Source organism: Colobus angolensis, unplaced genomic scaffold (assembly GCF_000951035.1).
Source record: "Colobus angolensis palliatus isolate OR3802 unplaced genomic scaffold, Cang.pa_1.0 Scaffold314, whole genome shotgun sequence".
Taxonomy (NCBI): domain Eukaryota; kingdom Metazoa; phylum Chordata; class Mammalia; order Primates; family Cercopithecidae; genus Colobus; species Colobus angolensis.
This window is the reverse complement of record NW_012116422.1, coordinates 1,443,680-1,465,825: the sequence shown is the minus strand read 5'-3', so window position 1 is coordinate 1,465,825 and position 22,146 is coordinate 1,443,680. Positions and strand designations below refer to the sequence as shown.

The 22,146-nt window shown below is 38.2% G+C and overlaps 1 protein-coding gene across 2 annotated transcripts in view; it reads right to left on the bottom strand.

The window, feature by feature from the left end:
- The window catches only part of RAD50 (RAD50 homolog (S. cerevisiae)), an 89,886-nt gene that overhangs the window by 34,253 nt on the left and 33,487 nt on the right, over positions 1–22,146 (bottom strand). For both annotated transcript variants that reach the window (XM_011951064.1, XM_011951065.1), the window contains exons 6-16: positions 21,584–21,712; positions 21,189–21,354; positions 20,390–20,583; positions 19,430–19,636; positions 17,860–18,042; positions 17,248–17,405; positions 14,252–14,427; positions 13,494–13,731; positions 5,070–5,259; positions 4,537–4,663; positions 3,583–3,776 (exon numbers count right to left, since the gene is read on the bottom strand). In XM_011951064.1, coding sequence (XP_011806454.1) covers positions 3,583–3,776; positions 4,537–4,663; positions 5,070–5,259; positions 13,494–13,731; positions 14,252–14,427; positions 17,248–17,405; positions 17,860–18,042; positions 19,430–19,636; positions 20,390–20,583; positions 21,189–21,354; positions 21,584–21,712 — 1,962 coding nt within the window. The remainder of the gene's footprint in view (positions 1–3,582; positions 3,777–4,536; positions 4,664–5,069; positions 5,260–13,493; positions 13,732–14,251; positions 14,428–17,247; positions 17,406–17,859; positions 18,043–19,429; positions 19,637–20,389; positions 20,584–21,188; positions 21,355–21,583; positions 21,713–22,146) is intronic.

Here is a 22,146-nt window from a genome sequence, read left to right as displayed (position 1 = left end):
CAGGATGGTCTCGATCTCCTGACCTCGTGATCCGCCCGTCTCGGCCTCCCAAAGTGCTGGGATTACAGGCTTGAGCCACCGCGCCCGGCCACATTTGCTCCTTTCAATGACCCTATGAGGACAGTACCATCATTTTCAGTCCTATATTTCACATGAGCAAACAGACACAGAGAATGACTTGTCCAGGGTCACAACAGCCAATAAATGAATCAGCCAAGATTTTAACCCAGTCCAGCACCAGAGATCACTCTCTTAACCACTATGCATACTATACTACATCAACCACTAATTTGATTCTTAATCTAGGCCATGTGCTCCCAATTATATTAGCGTGTGGCTTCAAGCATGAGTTTTCATGATTTTATAGTACCCCTGTCACTGCTGCATGATCAAAGAATAGGAAAGCTCTTCAGTCCAGACTTTTCTTTTACAGATGAAAATATGGTGGTAAAAACACTTCTGTTCTTAAGCTTAGCCTGCTAAGGCTATGCAGATATTTTATGGTAATAAAAGCATACTGTTAAACTAATGTTGGTGTGTCCACATCTATTCTGGAAGGAACGGGGCTTTCAAGTAATAAACTATTTTACTAAATAGAAGTCCCCATTATTTAGCCTTGTAACAGTAAATCTACAACATAGTTATATGATAACCACAGTTCAAAACAATGGTCCTCAAGCACTTTAAGATTCTGAAGTATTGAGTGAATCTATAGAGGTAGATACAATAGTAATTACTTCAATATATGTCTGTTTTATCATACTGGGAAGTAGTATGATGTGTTAGGAAGTCAAATGCCTTCAGTGTCAGAAGATCTATCAGAAAATCAACTCTGATTCCTACTAGCTGCATAAACTTAGGCACTCATGAGACATTTGTAAATCTCAATTTCTTTTTCTATAAAGAGATTTCATCATCTAAATAGGGTTGCTGAGGCACTGAATGGTTCAATGTCAAAGTGCTTTATAAACAGTAAAAAATTATACAAATGCAAGTAGTACTATTTTAATATCATATTCTGAATCTCTGATATTTTGTAATCCAAAATTATTTAAAAAATAAAAATTTATAGTAATTATTCAGTAATATACTTAGTGCTTATTGAATGAGTACCCATAATTATATAAACCTAGGTAAGACTATTTCTAAAACTGTTTATAACTGGTTGAGTCTTAGATGTGATTAATCTATATAAGGGATGTCAAAAGGATTCCAGTGGCAATTGAGTGCCTGCTCACTGTATTGGTAAGGATTCTGAAACCACATCTGGAATCAAATGGAAAGAGTGCTATGACTGAGAGAGTGTCCGCTATAGATAAAGGATCTGCAGATAAGACAAACCTCCTGTACAAGCAGGAATCCTTATACAGAGTTAACCAACCACCACCTGACCACCTCCAATAACATTTGCTGCTTAACCAGGCAGCCAGTTCTTCCTTATTATGGCAAATTCCTTCTTCCAGAAATCTTTACTTACTAGTACAAGTTCTATCACTTAGGAACCAAAGAATGATTATACCATTTTCATTTGATCCTCATAACAGCTGGTTTTCAAAGGGAATGCTTCCAGTTTTTGCCCATTCAGTATGATATTGGCTGTGGGTCTGTCATAAATAGCTCTTATTATTTTGAAATATGTTCCATCGATACATAGTTTATTGAGAGCTTTTAGCATGAAGGGGTGCTGAATTTTATCAAAGGTCTTTTCTCCATCTATTGAGATAATCATGTGGTTTTTGTCTTTGGTTCTGTTCATGTGATGGATTACATTTACTGATTTGCGTATGTTGAACCAGCCTTGCATCCCAGGAATGAAGCCGACTTGATTGTGGTGGATAAGCTTTTTGACGTGCTGCTGGATTCAGTTTGCCAATATTTTATTGAGGATTTTTGCATCGATGCACATCAGGGATACTGGCCTGAAATTTTCTTTTGTTGTGTGTCTGCCAGGGTTTAGTATTAGGATGATGCTGGCCTTATAAAATGAGTTAGGGAGGATTTCCTCTTTTTCTATTGTTTGGAATAGTTTCAGAAAGAATGGTACCAGCTCCTCTTTGTACCTCCGGTAGAATTCGTCTATGAATCTCTCTGGTCCTGGACTTTTTTGGTTGCAGGCTATTACTGCCTCAATTTCAGAACTTGTTATTGGTCCATTCAGGGATTTGACTTCTTCCTGGCTTAGACTTGGGAGGGTGGATGTATCCAGGAATTTATCCATTTATTCTAGATTTTCTAGTTTATTTGTGTAGAGGTGTTTATAGTATTCTCTGATGACAGTCTGTATTTCTGTGGGATTGGTGGTGATATCCCCTTTATCATTTTTTATTGCATCTATTTGATTCTTCTCTCTTTTCTTCTTTATTAGTCTGGCTAGTGGTCTATTTTGATCTTTTTAAAAACCCAGTTCCTGGATTGATTTTTTTGAAGGGTTTTTTGTGTCTCTATCTCCTTCGGTTCTGCTCTGATCTTAGTTATTTCTTGTCTTCTACTAGCTTTTGAATTTGTTTGTTCTTGTTTCTCTAGTTCTTTTAATTGTGACGTTAGGGTGTCGAATTTAGATCTTTCCTGCTTTCTCTTGTGGGTATTTAGTGCTATGAATTTCCCTCTACACACTGCTTTCAATGTGTCTCAGAGATTCTGGTATGTTGTATCTTTGTTCTCATTGGTTTCAAAGAACATCTTTATTTCTGCCTTCACTTCGTTATTTTAACTGGCAGTCATTCGGGAGCAGGTTGTTCGGTTTCCATGTAGTTGTGCAGTTTTGAGTGAGTTTCTTAATCCTGAGTTCTAATCTGATTGCATTGTGGTCTGAGAGACTGTTATGACTTCTGTTCTTTTGCATTTGCTGAGAGTGTTTTACTTCCAATTATGTGGTCAATTTTAGAATAAGTGCAATGAGGTGCTGACAGTTCTGGCCATTACACTAATAAGGAGCATTTCATATTAAAGAAACATGGACTGAGTGAGGTGATGTATGCCTGTAATTTTGGGAGGCCAAAGCTGCATTGCTTAAGGCAGAGTTTGAGACCAGCCTGAACGACATACTGAGACCTTGTCTCTACAAAAATTTTAAAAATTAGCCAGGCGTGGTGGTGGGTTGTGCCTGTAGTCCCATCTACTTGAGAGGCTGAGGCAAGACGATTGCCTGAGCTCAGGAGGTCAAGGCTGCAGTGAGTGAGCTGTGACTGCACCACTGCATTCCAGCTTGGGAGACAGAGGCAGACTCTTCGTCTCTAAAAAAGAAGAATAGGGTGGGGCATGGTGGCTCACACCTGTAATCCCAGCACCTTGGGAGGCCAAGGTAGGCAGATCAACTGAGTTTAGGAGTTTGAGACCAGCCTGTCCAATGGCGCAACCCTGTCTCTACTAAATACAAAAATTAGCTGGGCGTGGTGTGCATGCCTGTAATCCCAGCTACTTGGGAGGTTGAGGCAGGAGAATCGCTTGAACCCAGGAGATGGAGGTTGCAGTGAACCAAGATTGCACTACTGCACTCCAGCCTGGGCAACAGGGTGAGACTGTCTCATAAAATAAAAATAAAATTAAAATAATTTTACAAAAAACATGTATGGATATTCTTACCTTTATCTCTCTGTACAAAGACTGAACTTCAGTGGATAATTCCACAGTCTGCTCCTCCAGTTGCTGACGACGTTGCAAATTAGTGGATATCTGAAGTTTCTCAGATTTTAGCTCATTTGTTATACTTTTTAGATGTTGAATCTGTTCCTGCTGGTCCTGTATAAGCTTACGATTCAATTCAATCTTACTAGAAACTACACAAGAACATATTAACACAGTAATTAATGTAAGGGTATAGAAAATACTATTTGTATCATTCTTCCCATTTTTATTAATCTATGGAATCCACAAATGCTGAGTTTCTGTGGACCCCACCCCACTGCAACAAACATGTAACGAGAACCCTGCCAGCTCCCAAATCTGCTTGATGTCCCCTGCTGACCACTCACAGGGAAAGCTCACAGGGCAGGTATGACTGAGAAAGAATACAGCTCATGGCCAGGCGCACTGGCTCATGCTTGTAATCCCAGCACTTTGGGAGGCCGAGGCGGGTGAATCCTGATGTCAGGAGTTTGAGATCAGCCTGACAAACACAGTGAAACCCCGCCTCTACTAAAAAATACAAAAATTAGCTGAGCATGGTGACGTGTGCTTGTAATCCTAGCTACACTCAGGAGGGTGAGGCAGGAGAATCACTTGAACCTGGGAGGCGGAGGTTGCAGTGAGCTGAGATTGCACCACTGCACTCCAGCCTGGGCAACAAGAGCAAAATTCCATCTTAAAAAAAAAAAAGAAAAAGAATACAGCTTATTTGATACTCTCCTACTATTCAAAATCTGTTGTGCAAAGTAAAAGAACAAAGAGAAGTGATGCTTTTCAGAAAAAAAGAGCGAATATACTGTGGACTGGAAGGAACTTCCTTGTCCATGTAACAGGTATAAAATTTGAGTATAAAAGGCATGTGCTGGCAATGTTGAAGTCTCTATGGGTACAGAAGGACACAGACTGTATTACCTGTGTCTAACTTGTGCTGTTTCTCTTGTTTCTCCTGGTTGACTTGTTGGACAGTTCGATCTAAGTCTATTCCTTGTAGCTTAGCTGCTTGTTGTGCAATTTTTCTTTCAACATCTTTAAGTTCCATCTTAAGAATATAACAAAATTATTTCCTTTAATAAACTTACTGCATTATTCAAAATCTTTAAAAATTAATTGCTATTATCATTTTTTAAATCTAAACTTATAAACCATTTCCAGATACAATTTTAGCAAAGTGTAATAGTATAAAAGTGAAATGATGTAAACAAAAGGAAGCTGACTAAAAATGAAAAACAAACAGAACTGTCTTAATTTTTAAATTTATGAATTAAAAAATTTAAACCCAGGGATGTAAACTAAGCAGTTGCTCCCTGAGGGCATCTGAAATTCAGGATGGGGAATTCTAAACACAACCTGTACCTGAATACTAGCTACTATTTTTAACTCTCACACTTCAAATTCAAGCTACCATGGAGCAAGTTTTATTCTGCCTTAAACTACAATAAACTTACCTGGAACCTCTCCATAATTGTAACATCTGTCAGGCACACTTTAGCACTTTCTTCTTCAGGCATTATTGTACCCAAGAGTGTTTCTTGTTCTTCTATGTCATTCTTTAGGCGCTGTATGTCTCTATTGACATTCTGCAATTTGTTTCTTAATTCTGGTATTTCCTTCTCCTTCAAATCAATTATGCTTTGCCTAAATAGAAAACACAATTAAAAATAAAGTATCTGATGTTTCTCACAGTTAGACTGAGGTTATGTGTATTTTTAGGAAGAATACCACAGAAGTGACATTGTATTCTTTTCAGGGTATCCTATCAGTGGGTAGAGAATCATGATATCAATATGTCTTATTACTGATGATGTTAATCTTTATTCACTTGGCTTAGGTGGTGTTGGCCAGTTTTCTCCACTGTAAAGTTACTGTTTTGGTCTTTGTAATTAATAAGTACCTTAGGAGAGAAGTGTTGAGACTATGTAAATATCTTGCTTCTCCTCAACTTTTTGCCTACTGATTTTAGTATCCACTGACAGATCTTCCTTGCAATAATTATTACTGTGGTGTTTGTCAAACTGAGAAATAGTCTACTAATGAACTGGTCATATTCACCAAAAGCGTTAAGGTCATGAAAGATAAAGACAGACTGTTACAGACTGCAGGAGCCTAAGGAGAAATAACAACTAGATGCTATGTGGGATCCTGCATGGAACCCTGAAACACAAAAGGCACTGATGGAAAAACTGCTAAATTCGATGTAGTCTGTAATTTAGTTAGTAGCATTATACCAATGTTAATCCTGTTTTGATTAACTGTATTATAACTGGTTATGATAACTGTATTATAACAGAGTACATAAATAGTTACTATCAGGAGAAGCTGGGTGAGGGATATATGTGAATAATTTGTATTATTTTTATAATTTTTCTGTAAACCTAAAATTATTTCAAAATAACAACTTTTTAAATTACAGGAATAAAAGGAAGGAAGCCAGCCATTAAGTCAAATGCTACATGGGTTTAAGGTACAAAATGTCAACCGATTTTACTGGTACTCATTACTCTAGCTAATGAACTACTGCCTCCATGGCAGGTACTGACAACTATTTTTGCTGATGCCTCTGAAACAATAACATATATTTAATCTTTTAAAAAAATGTACTTCAGAAATATTCGAAATTCTTATTTAAAATTATATGGAATTAGTATGACAAAGCAGTATGATAAAAGCAGTATGATAAATTAAACTGGTCTCTAATGGGAGTCTTATTATAAACTAAAAGAATAACCAGAAACTCAAGTGGCTACTACTTAATGATTTTTAAAAAATGATTATGATCAAGAAATGCCAACCTGACCTGTGGCAACAGACTTATAGTTTTTAAAAATTTTTAAATTTTTATTTATTTACTTTTTATGCTTTAAGTTCTGGGGTACATATATAGAACATGCAGGTTTGTTACACAGGTATACACGTGCCACGGTGGTTTGCTGCACCCATCAACCCATCATCTACATTAGGTATTTCTCCTAATGCTATCCCTCCCCTAGTCCCCTACCAGCTGACAGGCCCCAGTGTGTGATGTTCCCCTCCCTGAGTCCATGTGCTCTCATTGTTCAGCTCCCACTTATGAGCGAGAATATGTGATGTTTGGTTTTCTGCTCTCCTGTGTTAGTTTGCTGAGAATGATGGCTTCCAGCTTCATCCATGTCCCTGCAAAGGACATGAACTCAACCTTTTCTATGGCTGCATAGTTACTCCATGGTGTATATGTGCCACATTTTCTTTATCCAGTCTATCACTGATGGGCACTTGCGTTGGTTCCAAGTCTTTGCTATTGTGAGTAGTGCCGCAATAAACGCACGTGTGCATGTCAGACCTATAGTTTTTTATACCACAGAAATAGGAGGTATTCTTATTCCATATGAGTATAACAAATATGAAAGCATGGAGATTATGAATAATTCCATGCCAATGTTACCTCTTGAACACTGTTGTCACAGATCAGTAGTTGGCCTTAAATTATGTCCCCAATATCTAAAAAGTGACACAGCTATGACAGCCTAATAAAGATTGCCAAGCATTTATTAAACTGGGGACATCTCTGTGAAGAACTATAGGTATACATACAGTTTTAACCCTAGTTTTACATTTTCATACACACACACAAAATCTTTCATCAGTATGGTCCAGTTTTGGTGCATTCTTTTTTGATGATTACCTACGATGTTAAAAGAAGTGTTCTGGCTGGGTGTAGTGGCTCACGCCTGTAATACCAGCACTTTGGGAGGCTGAGGCTGGTGGATCACCTGAGGTCAGGAGTTCAAGACCAGCCTGGCCAACATGGTGAAACCCCATCTCTACTAAAAATACAAAAAATTAGCTGGGTGTGGTGAAGGGCGCCTATAATCCCAGCTACTCGGGAAGCTGAGGCTAAAAGAACTGCTCAAACCCAGGAAGCAGAGGTTGCAGTGAGCCAAGATTGTGCCACTGCACTCCAGCCTGGGCAATAAGAGTGAAACTGTCTCAAAAGAAGTGTTCTAAGAAAAAGCAGAGAAGCTTCCCTGAAGAATGCACTAGAGAGATCTATTAGGGTTCTCTGGGTTTGTTTTTCATTTTTATGACATTTTATTTTTTATATTCAAGAGTTAATTTTTCTCATCGTTCACAAGGGTTTTAAAAATATTTTCGGCCGGGCGCGGTGGCTCAAGCCTGTAATCCCAGCACTTTGGGAGGCCGAGACGGGCGGATCACAAGGTCAGGAGATCGAGACCATCCTGGCTAACACGGTGAAACCCCGTCTCTACTAAAAATACAAAAACTAGCTGGGCGAGGTGGCGGGCGCCTGTAGTCCCAGCTACTCGGGAGGCTGAGGCAGGAGAATGGCGTAAACCCAGGAGGCGGAGCTTGCAGTGAGCTGAGATCTGGCCACTGCACTCCAGTCTGGGCGACAGAGCGAGACTCTGCCTCAAAACAAAAATAAAATAAAATAAAAAATAAAAAATAAAAATAAAAATATTTTCAATAGATAAATCATAATTGTAAACATTTATGGGGTACAATGTGATGTTCTATGTACACAATGTACAATGATTAAATAAAGGTAATTTAGCATATCCGTTACCTTGCCTATCATTTTTTATAGACAGAAATTTGAAATTTACTCTTTGGATTTTTGTTTTCTCAGAAACTCAATTCACCTATTTTTGGACAGTATTCCTTTTCTAAGGGGATTGTGTGTAAAAAGGCCCACACAGATATGGTACTGAAAAAAACCTGTGGGAGAAATCGGGGGGAAATACCAATTGAGTTTGTATTCAAATGAGGTGCTATAATAAATGAATCTGAGTCAGTACTATACAAAATGATAAACAGGTATATTTTCAGCTGAGTTCTCAGTCATGATGTTAGTTTTACATTAGGTACCGGTGAATTTGAGGCTTTAAATGATAGTATTTCCCGCAAAGAAGCAAGATATGGCTCCCTACTACTACCTCTCTGAGCTCATCTTCCACAACTCTTCCCTTTGACCTTCCGGTCAAATATGTCTCAGAGATTTTGTACTGCCTGGAATATTCTTCTGGACAACTGCATGGCTGGCTCCCTCACTTCTCTCAAGTTTCTACTCCAATGCTACCTTCATCAAGTCCTCCCGACCACCCTTCAGCTACTCCCTGTTCCCTTATCTTGCTGTATTTTTCTCGATGCCCCTGATCATCCCCTGGTGTATTATATATTCACTTATTTGTCATCCATCTCCTCCCCACTGGAATATAAACTCCATGAGGGCAGGGACTTTGTCCATTTTGTTTACTGCTGTATTATCTGCACTCCAGTAGACTGCCTATCTTGGCTGCACGAATAGACAGTTCTCATGATAGTGTTGGTATCAAGGGCGTATTCTAAAGGTGAAAAGACAAATGGCACACAGATAAATTTAATCTTGTTACTTTACTCCTCTTCACCAATAACCTTCCACCTAAGTGACTATCATAAATAGACCTCCACAATGTCTCTGAAAGTGACCCCAGGGGATATCTGAAAGTAGTGTCTTAACCAGAGGTGGCAGGAAGCTTAATGATCATGTAAGTCAATCCCCTCACTTTATGTGGGGGATACTAAGGCCCAAATGAGTTAAGTAACATCCTGAAGGTCACCCAGCAGAGTTGGAATTTGAAATCAACCTGACTGTACTCTTAGGCAATTGCTTTCCTATATTTCAAAAAAAAACAAAAAAAAACAAAAAAACACAAGAAGTCCTCTTGCTTGAGCATGGTGGCTCACGCCTGTAATCCTAGCACTTTGGGAGGCTGAGGTAGGAGGATTGCTTGAGCCTAGGAGTTCGAGGCTTCAGTGAGCTATAATCAGTCACACCACTACACTCCAGCCTGGGCGACAGGAACAAGACCCTATCAATCAATCAAGTCCTCTTAATTCATTATTGACCTTCCATTTGTAGATTTATTTAAACTTTAAAAAAATGTGTTTTATAATGTTATTTCCTACTATTGGGAAGAAGATTTCCTCTCTCACTTGTCCCAAACTCATCTTCCAGAATGGCCCACTGACATTCTCTTAGAGCTTGCTAAACAAACGGGGGTTCATCATTTCCCTGCTCTTCAGGTTTTCAAGTTTTGGTTCCTTTATGAAAATGGTTTCCCCATACACGTGTCCTCCCTTAGCAGCCCTGCCAGCATCTTAGTCCCTTTTTAGTGCTTCCTCTAGGCCTTTTCTAGCTTCAGGTTCTTTTAAAATGTGTGGTAACCAGACATTTACCTGGCTAAACTAGCCAGGTAGATAACCTAGCTGAGTCCAGTCATCCCATGAAACCATGAAAAACTAATCACTGTGAGACAGTTTTTTTTTTTTTTTGAGACGGAGTCTCGCTCTGTCACCCAGGCTGGAGTGCGGTGGCCGGATCTCAGCTCACTGCAAGCTCCGCCTCCCGGGTTTATGCCGTTCTCCTGCCTCAGCCTCCTGAGTAGCTGGGACTACAGGCGCCTGCCACCTCGCCCGGCTAGTTTTTTGTATTTTTTAGTAGAGATGGGGTTTCACCGTGTTAGCCAGGATGGTCTCGATCTCCTGACCTCGTGATCCGCCCATCTCAGCCTCCCAAGGTGCTGGGATTACAGGCTTGAGCCACCGCGCCCGGCCTTGTGAGACAGTTTTGAGGGGGGTTGTTACACAGCAATAAATAACGGGAATAGACACTACAGTTCTCATTCATTCAACAAATAGTTATCAAAGTTACAATATAGAATATACAAATGTGTGGTTGCCTAGTCTCTAGGTAACCAGAATGGCACAGAGATGCTACTGCAGATATAGGGTTATGCAGATTCAAGTCAGTCACAAGTACTTTGATACTCTTCCCATCAAGAGACACAGTATCCTCCCTCACTGAATCTTGGGAGTCTCTGTGACCACTCTGACCAATAGAAAATGAAGTGTCACTGTGCCAGTTTCTCAGCCTAGGCCTTAAGGACTTGCAGCTTCCACTTCCTGTTCATGGAATACTTACTCCTGGCATAATCTGTTTAGGAACCCAGTCACTATGCTTCCAAAAGCCCAAGACACATGCAGAGGCCATGTGAAGACGTCCTGTTTTGAGAGCCCCAGCTGAGCTGCCAGACAACAGTCAGCATCACTGTCAGTCACGTGAGCCATCAAGAACATCCAGCTTGGTTACCCTTTGAGATGACTGCAGCCAACATCTGACTACAACCATAAGACCCCAAGTGAGAGGCACCTAGCTGAGCCCAGTGATACCACAGAACCATGAGAAATTAATTATTGTGAGACAGATTTGAGGTTTGTTACACAGCCATAAATAATTGGAACAGACATTACAGTTCTCATTCATTCAGCAAACAGTTATCAAAGCTGCAATATACACGAAACTGTGGAGATACAACAATAAGTAAGACATGCACCTTACTCTTAGAGGGGAAACTGTGGCCTGGCGCGGTGGCTCACTCCTGTAATCCCAGCACTTTGGGAGGCTGAGACAGGTGATTGCCTAAGGTCAGGAGTTTGAGACCAGTCTGGCCAACATGGTGAAACCCTGTCTCTACTAAAAATACAAAAAAATTAGCCGAGTGTGGTGACGTGCGCCTGTAATCCCAGCTACTTGGGAGGCTGAGGCAGGGGAATTGCTTGAACCAGGGCAGTGGAGGTTGCAGTGAGCCAAGATTGCATCACTGCACTCCAGCCTGGGTGATGACAGCTATAATACAATGTTAATTTCTGCCATTTATTGTATAACTGTCTAACACAGAACTAAGCTCACATTTCTCCTACATGTACTTTCTACCAATTTCAAATTTTATCCATTTGATCTTTCTCTTTTCAATATACTATCTTATTCCTCTCCTTCCTTTTTATTCTCAAACTACTGCTTCTGTCTCCTCATCTCTGTGGCCCCAATAATCTGGTTTTCACCCTTGATGCTTGTATTTGTTATCTCTTGTTGCGTAACAAAGTATCCCAAAACTTAGCCACTTAAAATAACAGCACTTATTATTTCTCAGAGATACCAGGATCAGGAGATACGCTTCTCACTCAGGGTCTCGCATGAAGTCGCAATCAAGCTGCAAGCCAGGACTGCAGTCACCTTAAGGCTTGACTGCTACAAAGTCTATTTCCAAACTCACTTGCTCAAAGGCCTCAGGTCCTTACCATAAGGGCCTCTCCAGAGGGCTGCTTGCAACATGGCAGCTAGCTTCCCTCAGACAAGAGACAGAAGGGAACAGAGCGGGTGAGAGAGGGGAAGAAGAGGGGGAGAGTGAGCAAGTTCACACGAGTGAAGGTACATGCACATGTGAGCACAGAAGAAGCCATAGTACCTTAAATAACCTAATGTTGGAAAAGCCATGCTATCACTTCTGCCTGTTTTATCAGTTACACAGACCAATCCTGCAACAGCATGAGAAGGGACTATACAAGGGTATGAATACCAAGAGGCCGAGATTACTAGGGACCATCTTAGAAGTTGGCTGCCACAAACCACAGCTTCTTAGGCCTTTCTTTCTCCTTTTCCTGAAACTGCTCCTTGGTTTTCCAGGGCAATCACTTTCACTCTCCTGGTTTTTCTGCTTCCTGAGCTTTTCTCAGCCTGTTTCAGTCAATATACTGATATTAGATTAATTTTCCTAAAATACATCTTTCATTAAATCCCTTAGGTTGGCTCCTCATCACCTATCAGAAAGTTATAACTAGGCCTGAATATAATGTAGCCCTATCTCCCCAATGTACAGGATTCAATCCCTATAAGTAATTCCCCAAACTCCAGATAACATTTCTACTGCAGCATAGGTCATAGTCATACTCCTCTTCCCTTTGCACCGTGTTCTGACTTCCATCTCCTCTCGGTTGAGCTGAATGAACTTCTCCAGGCCTTATATCCCTCTCCCTGCCTCATTCTCAAAATATTTTTCTCATTTTGTATCCACTGACTCCTCCCTTCTTAACTAACATATTTGTCTGAATCATTTTGTTAAGCACTTGATTAAGCCTAGTTTTCTAAATGTTGAATTCTGAGAGCCTGTCTTCTTAATCAGACCATTAGCTCCTGGAGGGTCATGTCTTAGGTCTCTGAGACCAGCCTTGTTCTCTATGTTCTGGGAGACACTAAGGCAATCATCACATATTTCCTAACTTGATTTTTATTTGTAAACAGAACATAACATGAATTTCTTGTATAAGTGAGGGAAAATATAAACAACTGAAAATCTTTTTGAAAGTGGAAAAGACATTAAAAACATAGTTTAAAATCTGTCTTCTGGGAGAACTTTTCAGTACTCAAATTCTTTTGCTGGGTTCAGAATGTGGCAAGTCGACAGTCCTAAATCTGTGAAAATCTATGCCCACAAGCTAAGTCTTGGGAATTAAACACACATACAAAAGAACGTAGACTATGTCTACCTCACAGTTTAAGAAATAAGCTTACCGGCCATGCACGGTGCTCACACCTGTGATCCCAGGGAGGCTGAGGTGGGCCAATCCCTTGAGGTCAGGAGTTCGAGATCAGCCTGGCCAACATGGTGAAACTCCATCTTTACTAAAAATTACAAAAATTAGCTGGGCATGGTGGTGCATGCCTGTAATCCCAGCTACTGAGGAGGCTGAGGCATGGGAATTGCTTCTGGGAGGTGGAGGTTGCAATGAGCCAAGATCGTGCCCTCCAGCTTAGGTGACAGAGAGAGACTCTGTCTCAGAAAAAAAAAAAGAAAGAAAGAAAAAAAAGAAAGAAAGAAAGGAAATAAGCTTACCTTTAAACAAAATAATTGACTCTTCTTATCACAGAAGTGACATAAGACAGGGCATACTAGCTCAGAGTTCTTACTGAGTAACTACCATCTGCCCAGGCATGAGACGGGTACCTTTTACAATGTGCTGCTACATGTAGAGTTAAGGTAAATCCCTATTCTTACCTCATGGGCACAAGTCCCAGCATTTCATCACGCCGCTTTTCCTTTTTTTTTAGCTCTGATTCTGTTGACTTGAGTTTATCTGGAGCAAGTCGCAGTTTAGACTGCAAATCACTGATGACTTCTTGTAATTCAGCCTCTGTCTGAAAAACTCTCTGACAAACAGGGCAACATGACTGGTTTTCATCTGTTAGCTGAGTAATGAACTGGGAGTAAACTGCTGTGGCTCCAGCCAGCATGGCTATTTTAAGAAAATAAGTTATATCACCAATGAGAAAAAACATAAAATACAGTATTGTCAATATGGTTTTGTCTTTTTCTATAAATACATTATTCTTGCTTTATAAATATATTATAAAAGAAAAATTCTGATACTTAAAATTCCAATATTCTCTTCCAAAGAGCATGATACATTCAGATTTGTATAAATATTTTTTGGTAACACATTATAAGTATAACAAAATGTCTACTGAGAGCTTTATCTGTGCCAGGCACTGTTCTAAGGGTTTTACAACTATAATCTCATTCACTCCTCAGTACCCCAGGTGGTAGTTGTGTCCTCATTTTACAGATGATCAAACACAGGAAGGTTTCAGTAACTTGCCTAAAGTCACACAGTGAGTAAGTTGTAGAGCCAGGACTGAAATCCAAGCCATTAGGCTCCATAACCAGGTTTTTAAATTCCCCATCCTTAACAGTTACCTGTGAATGAAAATTCAAAGGTGTCAGAGTATCCTGATAACATAAAGTAGGTAACTTACCTCGCTGTTTTGATGATTTTTCAATTTCCTCTTTAAGCCTGTCTAAATCACTTTCAAAATCCTGGCTACCACAAACATCAAACAGCTTGTCTTCGTAACTGGACAACTGCTCTTCCTTTCTTTTTAGTTCATTATTTATATGATTTTTGTTCTGCTCAGCTGAAGCTAGTTCCTTGCTAAAATAAGAACAAATATGGATTTTCATTTTAAAATAGGAGAAATGAGTTTGAAAGTTTGAGTAGGCAAAAACAAGATAAATTTCTGCCAACAAATCATGACCAAATACTTTTTTTCAAGAAGTTGAGGGACAAGTACACTTCTGTCTTAACTCTCCCCCTGTGACACTGACTCACCTGCCAGTCCTGCTCATGGGCCTGCTCCCAGAAAAATGTACACAGAATTCTGCCTGGTTTCTGGGAGTTCATGGCCTTTGATCCCAGGTTAAGCCTCAGCAAGATGCTTGCTGGGACTATTGGACAGAAAGAAGACAGAACACCCCCGTAATTCTCTTTAGTCCTTTCACAAATACTACTTCCTTACTCTCCTGTAAATACGGTTTCTTTGTATCCTCTCCCTCCTTGTTGCTGTCACCCACTTGCCTCCAGAACAGTCATTCCCTCTCATTAATCAAATATTTTGCTTACTAGTACAATTTATCTCCACTTTTAGCTCTTAAATATCACCCTAGCCAACCTCAATACTTACAGATAACATGGTTTTTCAATTTGCAGGTTTCGATGCACTAGCTACCATGTAATCAATTTAATGTATTGTATTCAGCATATTTTTAAAAAATGACATAGAATAGATGGTAATATATTGGAATAGGCTGTATGTATACATACTACTTTGAGAAATTGGTTTCAGATAAATGTGTGTTACTGCACACATGCTTCTTCATCATGACTACCCATCGTGAGTCACAGTAAAATTTTGGAAAAAAGTAACTAATACAGATGATATTTTCATTATCCTAGACTCCACTGAGCACTTCTCATCAAGATCACCAGTGACCTAAGTGCCAAGTATAGTCTTCATCTTACTCTACCTCTAGGTAGCACCAAACACTGCTGACTTTCTCCTTGAAGACTATTTTCTCAAGGCACCCAGACACCACGGCTATCTGGCTCTCACTCTGGTTCCCTGGGCACATCCCAGTTTCCTTCACTTGATCCTTTTCCTTGGCCTGCTAACATTTTAAATGTTTGTGCTTCCCGGGAATCTAATTGTAACCCCTTTTCTTTGAGTAACTCTCTCAAGGTGACATACTAATGACTTCGAGTGTCCCTTGCATAGCAACAACTACCAATCTCCTGAATTTCAAACTCCAATACTGTATTCCCTCACAGACACTTCCACAAGACACACAGATTAAACATCACCAAAACCAAGTCCTCTGCTTTCCTCAAAAATCTGTGTGGAATTTTTGACCCGCTTATCCAACCACCATCCAAGGTAACATCTGAGAAATATGGTCACTTTTTATAATGGATTTCTCACAGAAATGAAAATAGAATTTTTAAATTTTAATCTTCATAGGTCTACAAATTTTCAAGGGACGTCTAAATTACTACCCATTACCATTTTACTTAATTTGTAAAATATGAGGGGTCTTCAAAATGTTCATGGAAAATGTGTATTATAAAAAACTATGCATGAAGTTCAAAATGTTTTGCACTGAAATAAACTCACACTAACTTGTTATAACATGTCTGAATAGGATCTAGTTTAAGGCACTAACACGGTTATGACATCAGTTTGAAAAGAGCCCCAATTAGAGCTAAAACTGAAGCAAGAACAAACATCAAATTTATGGTGAAGTGTGGGTGGAAGAATGGTGAATCACTGATACTTTACAATAAGTTTATGAGGTCAATGCCCCAAATAAATCAGCAGTTTACAAATGGATAACTCAGTTTAAGAAGGGATGAGCCTATTAAAGATGAAGCCCACAGTGGCAGACTGTTCACATCAATTTGTGAGGAAAAAATTCATCTTCTTCATGCTCTAACTGAAGATCAGTGATTAACAGCAGAAACAACAGCCAACACCACAGACACCTCAATTGATTCAGGTTACACAATTCTGACTGAAAAATTAAAGTTGAGTAAACGTTCTACTTGATGGATGCCCAAAACCACTGCTTCCAGATAAGCTGAAGACAACAGCAGAGCTTTCAATGGAGAGTCTCAACAAGTAGGATCAAGTTCCTAAAGCATTCTTCAAAGAATTGTAACAGGAGGTGATGGAATGTGGCTTTACCAGTAAAATCCTGACGACAAAGCACAGTGAAAGCAATGGCTACCAAGTAGTGGAAGTGGTCCAGTCAAAGCAAAAGCAGCCCAGATAAGAGCAAAGGTCATGGCAATAGTTGTTTGGGATGCTCAAGGCATTTTGCCTGCTGACTTTCTGGAGGGCTAAAGAATGGTAACTGCTTATTATGAGAGTGTTTTGAGAGAGCTAGCCAAAGCATTAGCAGAAAAATGCCCAGGAAACCTTCACCAGAGTCCTTTTCCAACACAACAAATGTTCCTGCTCATCCCTCTCATCAAACAAGGGCCATTTGCAAGAGTTTCTATGGGAAATCATTAGGCATCCACCTTACAGTCCTGATTTGGCTCCTCCTATCTTCTAGTTTCTTAATCTTAAAAAATCTTTAAAGGGCACCCATTTTTACGCTAATAATGTAAAAAAGACTACATTAATATGGTTAAATTCCCAGGACCCTCAGTTTTTTAGGACTGAACTAAATTGCTGGTATCATTGCTCAGAAGAGTCTTCAACTTGATGGAGCTTATGTTGAGAAATGCAGTTTATTTTAAATTTTTATCTTCTAATTCCATTTTTCCATGAACTTTCTGAAGTCTTCTTGCATGCAAGAACTAAAGTTGATCAATACAACATACCATTTCAAGACAATAAATTATTTTAAAACAATTAAACAGGTAAGCATGAAATAAGAGATTTCTATTACATCTCCAAATGTTGCAACTTACTTCAATTTGGCAAGTCTGTCCCTGGTCTGATTAATTTCTTTTGATTTACTATGTAGCCAGTCTTCAAGCTGTTTTTTGTTGGGAAAATATCCCAACAGTGACGTTAATTCATCACTGTGCCTAGATTTTATTTTTCTGATTTGTTCATCTTTGTCAGCCTATAGGTGAAAAAAAAACTTTTAAAAATAAAGTCTACATCTCCACATTATATCAAGAACAAAAATAAATTCTAGACTGACTAAAGTTCTAAGCTTAAAACTATAAAAATATGAAAATAAAATATAAAATTTCTTAAAGTCTTCAAGTGGGAATGGTCTTTCTAAGCCCGAAAAGTGGAGTACCAAGTCAAACAATATAGAATTTTAAAACTTCTGTATGTTAAAAGCTAACAGTAATGTTCGTGTGTGTATATATATATTTCCGTATTAACTTTTTGTAATTAAACAATAACTTTTAAGCTTGAAAGTCTATTATATAGAGTACTAAGCTCACCTAGCCTCTAAAATATAAAGTCAATACCAACTTAATACCTTATAGTCTATGACTCATGAACGCAAGGTAGGCTATTTTAAGTACCAGACAGTAAAATTAGAACAAAAAGAGAAATCATACTTTGTCTTTGGTCAGCATCTCCATCTGGGTACGTGTTGTTGTATGATGGTTTAACTGCTCCATCTCCTGGTCAAGTTTACGCAGGGTCCTGTCTAAGTCTGCTTTTTCATTTTGAAGACTTATTACTTCCATTTTTAAAGTTTCTACATTGCTGTTTTTCTCAGCCTTGCTTAACTCACGTTCCTAGTCAATAATTCATACAAATGCAAAAGTGTTAGATATTTTGTGCCAGAATTAAAATAATGATAAGGTGTATTAGAAATTAACTACTCCTCACAATGTTCCAAATAATATTGTTTGTATCCAACAAGAGAAAAAAACAAGGCACTATATATGTTTTAAGGTAAATCTTATTAAAGTGACCGTACTATGTTATAATGGTAGAGAATTAGTAAATAAACCTAGAAGGGTCAAACAGGAAAGAAAAGTGAGAATTAGTGTAAAATTAGGAGACATGTGTCTAAGTATACAGATTAGTGAGTCCTCAGTCAACAATTAAGTATTTATTAAGTCCCCATGTAATTCACTATATTGCCTGGTATGTAGAAACTATAAAAATAGTGTGACGTGGTCCCTGACCAGTATCTCCCCACCCCAACAAGACAACACTGTGAAAAAGTGCTAAATTGACAAAAATGTATGCTACAATGGTAAGTTACAAAGCAAAAATAAATGTTTACATAAATTATCAAGATGGGCTTTAAGAAGTTTGCCATGCTTTAGAATGCTTACTTTGGTGATGGAGATGTGAAGAAAGAGGACAGACTAGAAGCAAGAAAGAAACTTTGGAAATACCTGAAAAGACTGGCTAAGAAAGTTGTTACCACAGAAAAAGTAGTAATACAGCAAAAATCATCTAGAATTACAATGTGTGTGACCTACAGGAAAAATACTTGTTTTTTAAAAACTTTGGTAAGTGTTCTTTTTTTTTTTTTTTGAGATGGAGACTCACTCTGTCACCCAGGCTGGAGTGTAGTGGCATGATCTTGGCTCACTGCAACCTCCGCTTCCCAGGTTCAAGCAATTCTCTTGTCCCAGCCTCCCAAGTAGCTGGGACTACAGGTGCGTGCCACCACGCCCAGCTGATTTTTGTATTTTTAGTAGAGATGGGGTTTTGCCACGTTGACCAGCCTGGTCTTGAACTCCTGACCTCAGATGATCTGCCTGCCTTGGCCTCCCAAAGTGCTGGGATTACAGGTGTGAGCCACTGCACTCAGCCTGGTAAGTGTTCTTAACCAAGGTGCTCATAAGAATCACCCAGTTTTGTTGTGTTTTTGAATGTACATTTCTATGCCCCATTCTCAGAGATTTTGATTTGGAAGGTCTGAAGCTTTAAGGTCTGAGTACAGGATCTTTAAAAAGCTCCCTATGTGATTCTAATTTTCAATCTACCAGATTGTAGAAGCAAAGACTCAGAAGATCAAGATATTCAGATGAATTCATTTTACATGAGAATAAGACAAAGTTGATGTTTTTATTAAAATGCCATAATCTTAGGATTAAAAATAGACAAAATATTTCTGAAAGTCTTATATCTTAAAATTATTAGATTATTCAAACAATATCTTACAGCTTTTATGAGCTCCTGGTCCAGTTCAAGAATCCTGTCTGAAGATCCTTCCAACTGCTGTAATTCATACTTCACGTTTTTCAGCTCATTCTGCTTTTTATTTAGGATTTCTGATTTTAACTCAATTATTCTTCCCAGTCCAGTTTTCTTATCTCTTATCTCATCTATCTGTTTTTGTTTCAGAGTCTCTTTTTCTGCAAAGTCATTCTAAATGTGTATGTAAAGAATGAGCATTAATAATTTACCAAACAATTTAAGAAACAGTTTTTTAATTGCAAAAGGAATATATGTACACTGAAGAAAATACAAAAAACTACAGTCATGTGTTGTTCAGTAGGGATATATTCCGAGAAATGCATCATTAGGCAATTTTATCATTGTGTGAACATCAGAATGTATTTATATAAGCCTATATGGTATAGCTTACTACACACATAGACTATATGGTATAGCCTATTGTTTCTAGGCTACAAACTTATATGGCATATATCTGTACTGAATACTTCGGCAACTGTAACATGATGATAAGTATTTATGTATCTAAACGTTATCTAAACACAGAAAACATACAGTAAAATACAGTAATATGATTTTATGGGACTACTGTCAAATATGTGGTCCATCACTGACCAAAACATGTGGTTCAAGACTTTATTTTAAAAACTATCGAAACCATTACCCCGAGATAATCATTAACCATGAGCAAATGTTTTCTCTGCAATTAGCTTTAAAAATTTTTTACTTAAAACCAAATACAAAATGTAGGTTTACATTTTCTTCATATTTTTATCCTTATCATTTTAGAACATTTGCTTCAATAAAAGTTTCTCTGCCTTGTAGATTTTATGCTAACACTAATAGAAAAATATGCCAAAATAGAGTCCAACCAAAAATTAAAACAATTCAAGTAGAGAATATGACGTAAACAAAACAACAAACACTATATTTCAAAATACTTGCCATCAGTTGGTTGGCAGTTTTTGCTTCCCCTTCTTGTCTCTCTTTCACAAGTTTGTGAAAATTTTTAATCTGTCTTTCACTGAATGGTCCACGCTCAAAGCCATCCAATTCTAGCTGTGTTGCCAAAGACTGAATTAATGAATCTCTAGCCCGGATATGTTCTTGATGGCGATCTGCTTGTAGCTGTAGACGACCTTTAAAAGAAAAAAAAAAACCTCATAATTTTTATTTTTAAAGTGGTGCTTAAAAAGTTGAGATAGTTGTAGATTCACGAGTTATAAAAAATTATGCAGTGTGTTCTCTTGTACATTTTGCCCAGTTTCCCCCAATGATAACACTCTGCAGAACTGCAGTATAATATGACAACCAGAATACTGACATTGATATAATTCATCAATCTTATTCAAAAGTCCCCAATTTTATTTGTACCCCTGTGCGTGTGTACGTGTGTTTATTAAGTTCCATATAATTTTATCACCTGAGTAGGTTCATATATCCACTATGGCAGTCAAGATACTGAACAGTTCCAACACTACCAGAACTCTCTTTTTGTTCTAATCATAACCATACCTATCTCCCTCCTGTCCCTTCTCTTACCTAGTATCCCTGGCAACTACTAATTTCTCCACCGTTTCTAAAATTTTGACATTACAAAAATGTTATATAAATGGAAACATACTGTGTGTAGCCTTTTGAGATTGGCTTTTCACTCAGCATAAGTCCTTGGAGATTCTTCATTCACACAGAAAATGTATAATATCATAGTAGGAAAAACCACCAAATAAACCTTTTGTCCTACCCTGTTCAACAAGCAGTTCGGATTTTTCTTGATTGAGAAGCCTAGATTCTTTATTTAATTTTTCCAGGTCACGATGACAGTCTACCAATTTCCTTTCTTTCTCCCTTACTGTTCTCTGGTGATTGTGATATAAGTCATTGAGTTGCTCATCAGTCCCTTGAAAAACCTGTGTAACACCAAAATAAAAAGCTTTAATGTACAAACATAAGAAAATATGATCACTTTGAGGTGCCAAATAGAAACCAAACTTTATTCAATATCCTTCATTTTAACATACACATAGAAGTAACAAGATCTGTATTTTTTTCCAATGTGGATGGCAAAATGGATTCAAATAAAGTTCATTACAATAATCCTAAAATTTTGAAGCAGAACAAAATTCTACCACCACAAACCTTTTCCATTTTCTCTTCGAGTTCACTATTATCTTTCTCCATTTGCTTCTTTCGGCTATCCAAGGCTTTAATTTCATTGTCAAGTTTCATTATTTTAGTGAGATTATGTTCAATTTCTTTTAGACGATTCTGAAAATAAAGAAACACCACATAAATAAAACTCACTATAGCTTACATGGCTGATAGATGAAGACAAGATAATCCAGGTCCAGGCATTTAGCAAAAGTGATCTAATGTAATGCTAACAATAACACTGTAGAGCGGACCTAGAGAAACTGAAGTTCAGAGACATTAAGTAACTTGGCCCAAGTCCTTATAGCTAGTAGAGAGAAGTAGGAATTCAATTCCACTTCTAACTCCGAACACCATGCCCTGTCCTCAACCTCCCACAAAAGTCATTCATTCATTGGGCAGTTAAGAGTTACAATACATAAAGCAGCACATTTTAAGAACTTAATCCTTAAAAGGCTAATTATTTAATGTATTTTTCTTTTTTTTTTTTTTTTTTTTAATTTTTTTTTTATTATACTTTAAGTTCTAGGGTACATGTGCATAATGTGCAG